Source organism: Theropithecus gelada, chromosome 1, assembly GCF_003255815.1.
Source record: "Theropithecus gelada isolate Dixy chromosome 1, Tgel_1.0, whole genome shotgun sequence".
In the NCBI taxonomy this organism is placed as follows: Eukaryota; Metazoa; Chordata; class Mammalia; order Primates; family Cercopithecidae; genus Theropithecus; species Theropithecus gelada.
This window is the reverse complement of record NC_037668.1, coordinates 84,501,239-84,514,209: the sequence shown is the minus strand read 5'-3', so window position 1 is coordinate 84,514,209 and position 12,971 is coordinate 84,501,239. Positions and strand designations below refer to the sequence as shown.

General features: G+C 41.6%; 1 protein-coding gene across 2 annotated transcripts in view; it reads left to right on the top strand.

Moving 5' to 3' along the window:
* PLPP3 (phospholipid phosphatase 3) overlaps window positions 1–12,971 on the top strand; it is a 148,537-nt gene that overhangs the window by 51,882 nt on the left and 83,684 nt on the right. The window contains exon 3 of one of the 2 annotated variants that reach the window (XM_025380806.1): window positions 11,812–12,506. In XM_025380806.1, the coding sequence (XP_025236591.1) occupies window positions 12,368–12,506 (139 nt within the window). In that variant the 5' untranslated portion in view covers window positions 11,812–12,367. Of the gene's footprint in view, window positions 1–11,415; window positions 12,507–12,971 lie in introns of those variants that run through there. The other variant, XM_025380800.1, reaches the window with a different exon arrangement.

The window sequence follows — 12,971 nt, the reverse complement described above, 5'->3', positions numbered from 1 at the left end:
GGTGTGTGCCTGTAATCCCAGCTACTCCGGAGGCTGAGGCAGGAGAATGGCTTGAACCAGGGAGGTGGAGTTTGCAGTGAGCTGATATTGTGGCATTGCACTCTAGCCTGGGTGATAAGAGTGAAACTTTGTCTCAAAAAAGAAGAAAAGCAGAAAGGAAAGAAGGAAGGAAGGAAGGAAGGAAGGAAGGAAGGAAGGAAGGAAGGAAGGAAGGAAGGAAGGAAGGAAGGAAGAATGTANAAGGAAGGAAGGAAGGAAGGAAGGAAGGAAGGAAGGAAGGAAGGAAGAATGTATAACGTCAGAAAAATTCTATGGAGAAAAATAAAGCAAGGTCATCAGGGGAGATGCAGACATGGTGAGCAAAGTAAAGGTCTGAAGAAGGGGAGTACTCCAACAGAGGGAACATTTCGTGCAAAGGCCCTGCTCATTATGTCTCTGTCATTCTGAACCCCATTTTTCCATCCTCCAAAATTTAAAGAAATAGAGAAGTTTCACTGGGCTGAGGAAGATAATGCTCTTAGTATTAGTTTCTAGGGCTGCTGTAACAAATTACCACAAATTGGGTAAATTATAGCAACAGAAATATGTTATCTTACAGTTCTGGAGGCCAGCAGTCCAAAATCCAGCAGGGCCACATTCCTTCAGGGAACTTCTGGAAAGGGACCACTCCTTGCCAATTTCAGCTTCTGGGGGTTGTATCAGCATTTCTGGCTGCATCTCTCCAATCTCTGCCTCTGTCTTTACATGGCCTTCTCTGTGTGCCCATGTCTTCTCTTCTGTCTCTTATAAGGACACTTATCCTTGGATTTAGGGTCCACCTCAGGATGATCTCATCTAAAGATCCTTAAGCCGGGCGCGGGGGCTCACGCCTATAATCCCAGCGCTTTGGGAGGCTGAGGCGGGTGGATCACAAGGTCAGAAGATCCAGACCATCCTGGCTAACACAGTGAAACCCCGTCTCTACTAAAAATACAAAAAATTAGCTGGGCGTAGTGGCACGAACCTGTAGTCCCAGCAACTCGGGAGGCTGAGGCAGAAGAATTGCTTGAACCTGGGAGACGGAAGTTGCAGTGAGCCAAGATAGCATCGCTGCACTCCAGCCTAGGCATCAGAGCTAGCCTCTGTCTTTAAAAAATCCTTAATTTAATTACATCTGCAACTTTCCAAATAAGATCACAGTCACAGATTCTGGCCATTAGGATGTGAAAATATCATCTGGGGGGCTACCATTCAATCCACTACACTTAATAAAGGTGTTTTAGTTCTTCTTTGTCCATGTTATGGACTTTCTCACGTTCCTCATCTTTTTTCTCTAAGTTGAAAAGTTGTCTTCAAGAAATGTTTTTTCTTTTCTTGTTTCTTTTTTTTTTTCTCTCTCTCTCTCCTTCCTTTCCTCCCTCTCTCTCTCTCTCTTTCTTGGAGTGTCTATACAGACATAAGTGAGGGAGATGACTGAGAATTATCTGAGATAGAGACGTTCATGTGACCACAGCCATTAATGTGGTTCAAGGGCAAAATCATGTTGGCATTTGTTTGGGAACTGCAGTTAGTAGGTTAAAATTTCAGAATAATTAATTATTTCTCTGTTGGCCAAACAGGAAATGGATAAATATAATCAATGTTCACAATTTGGAAAATTGAAGAAATTATTCTATTTATCCCTTTTCTCATTCATACCATACACAGCTAAGTTATGTTACCATCCTTATTCGTACTTTCATTTATACTTTTTCTACTTTTTGACAGTTTGAGTCTTTGTTGCAGTATAACATATGTGCAATAGGTACAAAAGCTTTATGTTCACATATTCATCTCACACTGTTTTTACATATCTGTTTAACCGTGTAACCATCATCCAAATCAAACATTCAGAAGGCTTCTTCCCACTTAACAATTCCCTCCCCAAAGGTGACCACTATTCTATCTAGTTCTATCACCATAGACAAGTTACCTGTTTGTGAACTTCTAAAGTGATATAGTATGCACTCTTGTGTAAATTTCTTTTTTTTTTTCCTGACATATGTCTGAAAGATGCATCCAAGCTCTTTTGTGTGGCTGTGGTTTATTTTTTTCAGTACTGCATAGTATTTCACTGCGTATCACTGTATGATATACATTTATTCTAATTTGTGTTGTTTCCATTTGTGAGTTGTCATGAATAAAGCTGCCATGAACCTTATTGTACAAGTCTTGTGGTAGACATATGTCATCATTGTTGATGGGCATACCCCTAGAAGTGGAATTGTTGGGCCGTCGAATAGACATAGGTTTAGTTTTAGTAGATTTTACCCAAGACTTTTCTAAAGTAGCTATACCAATGAACTCTCCAGTTGGTCTATATCCTCACCATTTGATATTGTCAAGCTTCTAAATGTTAGCCGTTCTGATGGGTATATAGCGGTGTGGAGTGGTATTTCATTGTGGTTTTACTTTGCATTTCCCTAATGACTAATGATGTTGAGCACTTTGTCATATGTGTATTGGTCACTCGTATATCCTCTTTTGTTAACTGCCTATTCAAGAATTTTGCCCCCCCCTTTTTTTGAAAACAACAACAACACATTTTTGGTTGTCTGTCTTTTTCTTATCGGTTTGTAGGAGTTCTTTATTTACTCTGGATATACATCCTTTTAGTGAATATCCTTTTTGGCCATGCATTGTTCCAATCTGTGGCTTACCTTTTTATTTTCTTAATTTTATGTTTTAGGGGTCAGTAAACTTTTTTCGTAAAGGGCCAAATAATAAATATTTTAGGTTTTGCAGGTCATGTGGTCTCTTTTGCAACTACTCAGCTATGCCATTTAGTGCAAAAGCAGCTACAGACAATATGTTTACTGAATAAGCATGGCTGTATTCCATTAAAACTTTATCATTCTTTTTTTGATTATTTTTCACCCATGTCAAAATTTAATAATTATTCTTAGCTCACAGATTGTACAAAGACACTTGACAGCCTGGGTTAAGTTTATAGTCTGATATGGTTGGGCTACGTCCCCACCCAAATCTTATTTCAAATTGTAGTTCCCATAACCCCCATGTGTCATGGGAGGTACCAGGTGGAGATAATTGAATCATGGAGGTGGCTTCCTCCATCCTGTTCTCATGATAGTGAGTTAGTTCTCACAAGGTCTGATGGTTTTATAAGGAGCTTCACCCCACCACTCACTCTATACTTCTCCTTGCTGCCTCTATGTGAAGAAGGACGTGTTTGCTTCCCCTTAAGCCATGATTATAAGTTTCCTGAGGTCTCCCCAGCCCTGTGGAACTGTGAGTCAATTAAACCTCTTTCCTTTGTAAATTACTCTGTCTTGGTATGTCCTTATAGCAGTGGGAGAACAGACTAATATATAGTCCATAGTTTGGCAGCTCAGGTGTATTTAATAAATACAAATTATGAATTTTAATGAATTTCAGTTTATTAGTCTCTTCTTTTGTCATCAGTGCTTTTTTATAACTATTTAAGAAATATTTGCCTATCCCAAAATCACGAATATATTATCCTTCATCTTATTCTAGAAGTTTCATTTTATTATTCATGTTTATGTCTATGATCCATCTGGGATTAAGTTTTATGAAAAATGTAAAATAGAGGTTTCACACATTTGCTTGTATGTACTTAAGTTATTATAAATCTTTTTCAATTTTATTATGCAACTATGACTTATCTGTTCATTGAAGCTTTCCCTGATACCCTTACCTTGCGCTTGTGACTTTCCTATAGTCATTCTTTCAAGAACTACTTTTTGAAGCCTTATTATGTACCATGTTAGGCCCATGGTGTGGTTTGTGTCTGAAGAAAGTTATAGTTTTTTGAAGAAAACAATTTAAACTATACAATGAAATATGATAATATTGCAAGTATTTGTTCACATGTTTTTCTTTCTTTTTTTTTTTTTTTTTTTTTTTTTGAGACGGAGTCTTGCACTGTCCCTGGGCTGGAGTGCAGTGGTGTGATCTCAGTTCACTGCAACCTCCGCCTCCTGGGTTCAAGCGATTCTCCTGCCTCAGCCTCCCAGGTAGCTGGGATTACAGGTGCCTGCCACCACACCCAACACATTTTTTGTATTTTTCGTAGAGACGGGGTTTCACCATGTTGGCCACGCTGTTCTCAAACTCCTGACCTCGTGATTCGCCTACCTGCTTTGGCCTCCCAAAGTGCTGGGATTACAGGCATGAGCCACCGCGCCTGGCCCTGTTCACATGTTTTTCTAAAAATTAGTCATTTGAAGAAAAAAGCCATAAGCATTAATTTTACTATCTCTAGCACCTAGCATAAATCCTAGCGTAGAAAAGGTGATCATGAAATTTGATGAATGATTAAATGAGCAAGTAAATACACATATACATTGAATAAATATACACATATATATAGTGAGCATATATACACACATATATTTTAATTCAGTGAATACACATAAATGTTTATATATATGTGCCCAACATGCACACAAACAACCTTCCACTCTTTCCTCCCAGATGAACACAATTAAAGTACCACTTCAGAAACCACTAATTTTTTTCCTTTGTGCTTTGGACCAGGCATCCCCAACCCCCAGGCCACAGATCAGTAGTGGTGTGTGGCCTGTCAGGAACTGGGCTGCATAGCAGGAGGTGAGCCACCAGCCAGCGAACAAAGCTTCATCTGTATTTACAGCTGCTCCCCATGGCTCACATTACTGCCTGAGCTCTGCCATCTGTCAGATCATCAATGGCATCAGATCCTCATAACAGCCCAAACCCTACTGTGAACTGCGCTCACAAGGAGGAGAATCTAATGCCCGATGATCTGTCACTGTCTTCCGTCATCCCCAAATGGGACCGTCTAGTCACAGGAAAACAAACTCAGGGCTCCCACTGACTCTACATTATGGTGAGTTGTATAATTATTTCATTACGTATTACAATGTAATAATAATAGAAATAAAGTGCACAATAAATATAATGTGCTTGAATTATCCTGAAACCACCCCTGCCGACCCCCCTCCCTGGTCCATGGAAAAATTACCTTCCAAAAAACCAGTCCCTGGTGCCAAAAAGGTTGGGGGCTGCTGCCTCAGACAGACAAAGTTTATTCACTATAGATTAATGACTAACGTCTTAGCCTTTTCACAAGATGGTGCCGAAGATGAAGAAGGAAGGTCTTGCCCCTCCGAAGCTGATGCCAAAGCAAAGGCTTTGGCCACAAGAAAAAGATTCATATGTCACCCTCTTTCTAGTGACCCAAGGCACTGTGGTTCTTGAAGCAGCCCAGATATCCTTGGATGAACGCCCCCAGGAGAAACAAGCTTACTCACTTTGCCTCATCAGTTCCACTGACCACTGAGTCTGCTATGAAGAAGACAAAAAACAACATCCCAATCGAGATGGATTGATGGATAACAGAATGATAGATTCAGAGTCTTGCTCTGTCACCCAGGCTGGAGTATTAATAATAGAGTATTAATGGCACATTCTGGGGAGTGGGCATATGAATGCTCACGGTAAATTATTTTCAACTTTTCTGTATATTTGAAAGTCTTCATAATAAACTATAAAGGAAGTAATGTGCAAAAACAAAAAAGAAAACAATGATACACTTGGGTTCATTGTGGATGTCAAAGTCAACAAACAAGCACCAGATCAAATAGGCTATGAAAGAGCTTTATGACTGCTGTGGCCAAGGTCAACACCCTGATCAGGCCTGGTGGAGAGAACGCATATGTTCAACTGCCTCCTGATTTACGTTTTGGATGTGGCCAAGAAAACTGGGATCATCTAAGTTGAGTCCAACTGGCTAATTCTAAATATTCACCAGAAAAATCATCATTTAAGAATAATAGTAATAAAGACTTGATGGCTCCTATCTCAGACTGCCTGGGTTCAAATCCAGGCTCTATCACCTAGCAGTTAAAGTTACTTAACTTTCCTGTGCCTCAGTAGCCTCACCTGTAAAATGAAAAAATCTTCCTCACAGGAATGTTTGGAATATTAAAGGAGTTAACACATATCAAATAATTAAAGCCTAAAGGTTCAATGAGGACAGGAATTTTTGTGTTTTATTCATTGCCATATCCCTAGCTTATAGAAGAGTGTTTGGTACATACCAGATGCTCAATAAATTTCTACTGAATGAATAACCAATATCTGGATTGTCAAAACTGAATAACTGTTGGCTATTATTTTATGTATGCTATAAAAGTTCTTAATTCCCATTTCAATCATTCCCTATCCACCAATTAATGCCATTTTCACTTTGGGAGCCATGGCACTTTCCTATAATGACACAAGATGGCAGCATCACTCTCCTTTTAAGTTATCAGCCATGCTCTAGTTTGACCAATTTTGGAAATTCTCTGAAGCATTTTTATTTGCAAGTTCCTCCATCCATTCTACTTTTTTTTTTTTTTTTTAAATGAACAACATTAACTGTTTGAATTACCATAAGATTACCTCCTAACTGCTCTAATTTCTAGCTAAGGAAAGATTACTACTTGTAAAAAGGTAAAAATGTTGACATGAATCCAAGACTGCTTTCCGGTGCCACTACGATTTTGTGTCCTTAAAGCTCCCTTTCTGTAACAAAAAGTTGCTTGACAAATTATGAAGCCAAATGCTGTTTCAAAGACACACGGTGCAACAATGCTGTTCCCTTCCAAGCCTGTAAGAAATTACAAACAAAATACAACCTCCCCTCTGTCTCTTTACTAAAGACATGAAGCTAATTCTTCAGTCCCTCTAAGTTACTCTGTGAATTCGGTGTTGAACAGCAGAAATTTCCGAGCACCTTTCAGTGTGAGACCTTGTGGGGTAAAGAAAAAACCTTTAGTTTAGAAATTAAGAGACCTGGATCTAGTGGCTCTTTAGAAATCTTCTCACCTCCAACTTTAATCAAATCTCCTATCTTTCCAAGATTCAGTTTCCTTATTTCTAAAACAAGGAAAATAATATCCGCCTTACCTATTCGGAAACGAGATCAGTAAATGTAAACGGCATTATAAACTGTAAGGAGTATAACTGTATTATAAATATTATAAACTGTAAAGCATTATACACTTCACCCTGCATGAGCTAATGTTAGAATCATTTTCATTTTACCTATGGGGAAAACCAGTTCTATCCAGTTAAGTGAGCTTGCCTCAGTTTTCTCATCTGTAAAATGGGACTAATGAGAGCAACTCCACCTACTTCAGTGAGTTGTAAGGATAAAATAAGATAATAGAGGTGAAAGTGCTTTTAAAATGAAAGTACTTTCACTTGTACTCTCACAAGATTATTAGCTTAAGCAAATGGCTTTTCTTGGATTTCACAAACAGTTCTGAAGGAAACAACGTATAAGTAAATCGTTCAAGAAAATAAGTATTTTGAATTATTACTTTCTGAAACCTCAAGAAATTGCATATTTTAAAAAGACAGGAGTTGAGAGGCTGAAGATGTTATTTTATGTAGGGAAAGATGACTACAATTAAGTGGTTATATTCAAGGTGGTACTTCATAAATGCATTTTAAATAGCTGTATTTAAATGAGGTATTTTGTAGAAATAAAGTGTTCATTGAAAATATTAACATTCAACTTGCCAGACGCAGTGGTTCACGCCTGTAATCCCAGCGCTTTGGGAGACCAAGGTGGGCAGACCACTTGAGGCCAGGTGTTCAAGACTAGCCTGGCCAACATGGCAAAACCCCGTCTGTAGTAAAAATACAAAAATTAGCCAGGCTTGGTGGCCATGCCTGTAATCCCAGCTACTTGGGTGTCTGTGGCATGAGAATCGCTTGAACAAAGGAGGGCTGCTGCGAGCCAAGATCGCATCACTGCACTCCAGCCTGGATGACAGAGCAAGACTCTGTCTCAAAGAAAAAAAAAATTAACATTCAACTAATATTTATTGATTGCCTATTGTGTATCAAGCATTTTCAAATGTACTATTTCATTTTATACTTTTTAACCATCCTCAGAACTAGAGAAAAATGCCAGTCCCATTTAAAAGTTGAGGAAACTGAGGTTCAGGGAGGTTATTCAGTTTGCCTCAGGTCAAACAGCAGAACCAAGGTTTTCTGATTTCCAATCCCCTGCCCCTTCCTGCCTTTTCTCAGGAGTATTACTGTAAATGTTTCCATTCAGTCCTCTGGAAGCATGCGTGATATCAAATCCAACACTTACAGCAGCAAACTAGCAATTTTTGTTTAGTAAAAAACCAGAGGTGGAATATGAATGTAACAGTTTGGAAGAATCTGGATAAATAGACACTTCTCAGCCAAAACGTCTATGTCTTCTTAATTTCAATGGCTTAAGAAACTTAGGCTCTTACCTTTTGACTATACAATTTTATATAAAGGGACTCAGCTACTTTCCTCTTAAATATTTCTACTTTCCTCTTAAATGTTTCTAGAGCCAATTCATATCTTTTCAAAACTAAAAATAATTAATTATTAAATATTAGGAGTCAAAAAGAGAGAGAAAGAAAATTATGAGGTAAAGAGAGATCTTAGAAATGAAAGCCATTTAAGTCTGTTAGGAGGTATCAGTTATATAAGAATGATGTGCTGTTGTTGCCACACGTAATAAGTCAATCTTAAAAAGGCATTTATCCCCGCTGATGTTATAGTTTTTATACAGACCAATTTAATGAACTGGATGTCATTTTAATGTGTGAATTTTGGTAAGTTTGTTTGCCAGAAAGTCTAATTACTTAATTACCTTGAAATGACACCATTCTAAATTATCAAGTCTGTTTTGCTGCATTTTATTTGCTGGTAAGATGATTCAACTTTAGGATTTAAGGCAAAGAGGCCTTCAAATTTATATGTCTGGTTAGTTGTTTTATTTCCCATTATCCAAATAATGATATTGACACTATATTTTATTAGCTGTTCAAATCAGTTTTATAATAACAAGTATTTGTAGCGATCCCTTGAAGAGCTATCCAAATATAATACCTGTTTGCATAGAACTACATACATCAATGAACACTATGATCTTTTAGTTATGGAAAAATAGCCCACAGAGCCTTATAAACGGAAATATAAAACTCTTATTTAAACATCCATTTATTTTCCCTTTTATCTGCTTTTGGAGTCTCCCTCTGTTGCTCAGACTGGAGTGCAGTGGCATGATCTAGGTTCACTGCAACATCCACCTCCCCAGTTAAAGCGATTCTCATGTCTCAGCCTCAGAGAGTAGCTGGGACTATGGGTCTGCACCACCACACCAGTATTTTTAGTAGAGATGGGGTTTCACCATGTTTGCCAGGCTGGTCTTGGAGTCCTGGCCTCAAGTGATCTGCCTGTCTTGGCCTCCCAAAGAGCTAGGATTATGGGCATGAGCCACTGCACCCAGCCAGTCTGACTTTTAGAAATATGTGTATTCTTAAATTAATACAAGTCATTTCACATATAAGGAAAAGCAGACAGGAAACATACAGGGAGATACCTATAAAATTCATGTAGTCACTATTTCTTTCTTTGGCTTAGGATTTCACCTTTATTTATTGCAGTATCAAGGTCAAGTCTCTCCCCTCATGGAGCTAACAATCTTTGAGGGACAAATTATGACCACTTGCAAGTAAGACAAGCCACTATATTCCACTGCACATGACACTGTATTATTTCACTTTGCAAGTAATCTCATTATTTGCAAAGTGAAGCAATCAGACAGGGCCGTGTCCAGTGGAATAAGACCTTGAGTGTCTACTCAAGGTCTTTTAGAGCTCAAAGGAGGGAAAGATCAGAGAGGCCTGCAGTTTCAAGAAAGCTTGCTTTTAGATTGGAATTCCAAAAGCATGGTTTGGTGACTAAGAATTTCAAGGATAATTATAATTACAAAGACTGTTGAGTAGGCAAAGACCCTGAAATCCTGAATTCCTCTTGAATGTCAATAATTATGAACCTGGCCTTGTTTTGTTTACACTCTTTTAACATTTCAAGAGAAGGTGTTTCTCAATAAAAAGCTACCTCAAGAATCTATCTTCTGAACTACCTTGGCTTTTACCTGTGCTATTTGAATTGAGAGTGCTGTGTCTGATTTGCAGTTGGATGCTTCAGCTCCAGAACTTCTTGGGAGAGGCAGATCTTCTTACTTCCAGAAGATAGCAATGTTGTCCTTCTTCGCAAGCCCCACTTACTAATTGGTCCCAACTTGAACTTAATTCAGTACACAGCAAATCCTGTGCTAGGTACCAGAGAGATGCCGTGGCGCGGATAACCTACACAGCTTGCTAGTTTTTAACCATCTGTAACACCAAATCAGGCCGAGGTAGGCTCAGGCCTGTAATCCCAGCACTTTGGGAAGTCAAGGCGGGCGGATCATGAAGTCAGGAGTTTGAAACCAGCCTGACCAACATGGTGAAACCCCATCTCTACTAAAAACACAAAAACTAGCTGGGCGTGGTGGCGCGTGCCTGTAATGTCAGCTACTCAGGAGGCTGAGGCAGGACAATCCCTTGAACCCGGGAGGCGGAGATTGCAGTGAGCCAAGATTGTGCCACTGCACTCCAGCCTGGGCAACAGAGTGAGACACCACCTTAAGGGGGGAAAAGAAAACAGTTATAAGCAAAGTGAAGTTAATTCTGTGCAGGAGTCAAGAAAGTACTCAGAGAAGAGGTGACATTTCAGAGGATACTAAAGCAAGAGAAGCACTTTCCTAAGTAGAGGAGGAAAGGGTATGCATTATAGGCAGAGCATGTAGGAGAGCAGGGGTGTGTAGTGTGAAAGGATTGTACCAGAAAGGGCAATTGTACCAGAAAGGGTTGATAGTGGCTGCATATAAAGTTATCAAAACCCAAAATAAGTCAGTGTAAGAAAGAACATGATTTGTGTAATCTATCAAAAAGCTACAAATATTTCCATTTCTGGATGCACACAAACAGCCACCTGTAGAAAACAACCATTTATTGTCCACTGTGCCCAGCTCCATGCTAGGCACTATAGAAGATACAAGGGAAGGCCCTTGCCCTGGAAATGTTTATTCTCTTTCTAGAAAAAAGATTAACTCACATAAAATAATTAAAAATAAGATGCCAGCCTCTAAGGAAAAGTGTTAGATTGTCTGAAACTCAAGCAGGGAGCATTTTGGCTGCCCTGGAATTCCCCATAATAGTGCAAGTACTCTTGGGGCCAGGAGAGGGGTTGGATGGCCTGACTCCTTCACCCAGAAAAAAGATAATGGCTAACCCTCATAGAGCACTTCCTACGTACTGGGCACTGTTCTAGGAGCTTACACGGACTAACAAATTAAGTCTTCACAACCACTCTATATGAAAAGGAATAGTTATCTCTATTTACATATGGGGAAACTGAGGCACAGAGTCACAGGATTGAAATCCAGGAGATGTGGTTCCACAGTCGTGCAGTCTTTTTCATCTTAGTATTCTCAAAATCTAGCACAGTACCCGGTGCTGGATGTTAAGATCTTAAACAAACAAACAAAAAACTAGTTTTCCTTAAAAATTATATTTTCAGGGTAATACAATTCAAGTCACAACAAAGACGTGAAGGCCTCACGTTTGTAAGGGAGGAAAAATGCATTTTCGTCGTACAGCCCTAACTTTTACTTGACCCAAGGCCAGCAAGAAAATGTTTCTTTTTATTTGTATATATTTTTTCTTTGGTGACAATTTGGTGTTTCTGAACGCTAGGGGCTCCCGGTTTCTCTGGTTTGAGAGCAACTTTTCCTTTTAGGACTTTTTTTTTTTTTTTTGAAGGGGGTGGGGGAAAATGTGGCCTTAATTATCCTACGTCTTAGGCAGCTCAAGGAAGGGGCTGTGCTTTCAGAATCCCATCCGAGCCAAGTAAGGAGGTCCCTCTTTCTCTCTCCCCCCACGTCTTCTCTTTTTAAAGGACCTCGTGAAATAGAAGTGCAGAAAACAAACCCAGGCGATCACAGCAGCAGCCGCCGCGGCAGCAGCACCAACAGCAGGAGGAGCAGGAGGAGGAGGAGGAGGAGGCAAAGTTGGAGTTGGGGCTGGCGCTCCGGAGTTGCTGGACTCAGCGCAGCTCCCATTCATTAAGGAACCAGCTGCGGAGGAAGGTGGCCGAGCGCCCGCGCTGCCCACTCGCTCGCTCGCGCACTCAGACGCGCGCCAGCCCAGCGCGCCCCAAGCTGCGCAGCTCTGCAAAAGTTTCTGCTCGGGATCTGGCTCTCTTCCCCTTGGACTTTCGAACGATTTGGGGTTGAGAGAGGAAAGCAGAGGCGCGCAGGAGGAGCAGAAAACACCACATTCTGCAGTTGGAGGCAGGCAGCCCGGGCTGCACTCTCGCCGCCGCGCCCGGAGCCGGGGCCAACCGGCCACTCTCCGCAGCAGCCTCGGCCAGGAGACGACTCGGGCGCCTGGGTGTGTGGCTGCTATTGCGGGACGTCTTCGCGAGGCGGGAGGCTCGCGCCGCAGCCAGCGCCATGCAAAACTACAAGTACGACAAAGCGATCGTCCCGGAGAGCAAAAACGGCGGCAGCCCGGCGCTCAACAACAACCCGAGGAGGAGCGGCAGCAAGCGGGTGCTGCTCATCTGCCTCGACCTCTTCTGCCTCTTCATGGGTGAGCCCAGCCCCGCTGTCCCTCGGCCCCTCGGCCCTCGGCGCGCGTCCCAGCCCAGCCCGGGGCCGCGCCGCGCCGCGCTGTCAGCTCCGGGGGGCCCCCGCAGCCTTCCTGGGGAGCCTTCGCGCCGCCGGGGCCCGAAGCCCCCGCCCTCCCCGATCCCACCGACTTCCTGGCCTGTACTTGAGTGGGTCTGGGCATGCTTAAGCGTTCGTGGGCAACTGTTAAACCAGCTCGATAAAAGTCGTCTCCAGGTTGGAAGCCCGGGCGGAATCCCGCGGAAGGTGTGGGTTAGTCCTTTTAGCGTAGGGGAAGTTGGTTGAGCCGTGCTCTAGGGCCAGCGTATAGCTGGTCGCCCTCCATCCGAGCGAAATGGATCGCCCCGAGAGCCGGGCTCCTGCCTGGAGCCGAGCTGCCTTACCGCGGCTGTATGTAAACATCCAACCCTTCCGCCTTTGCTGCCCA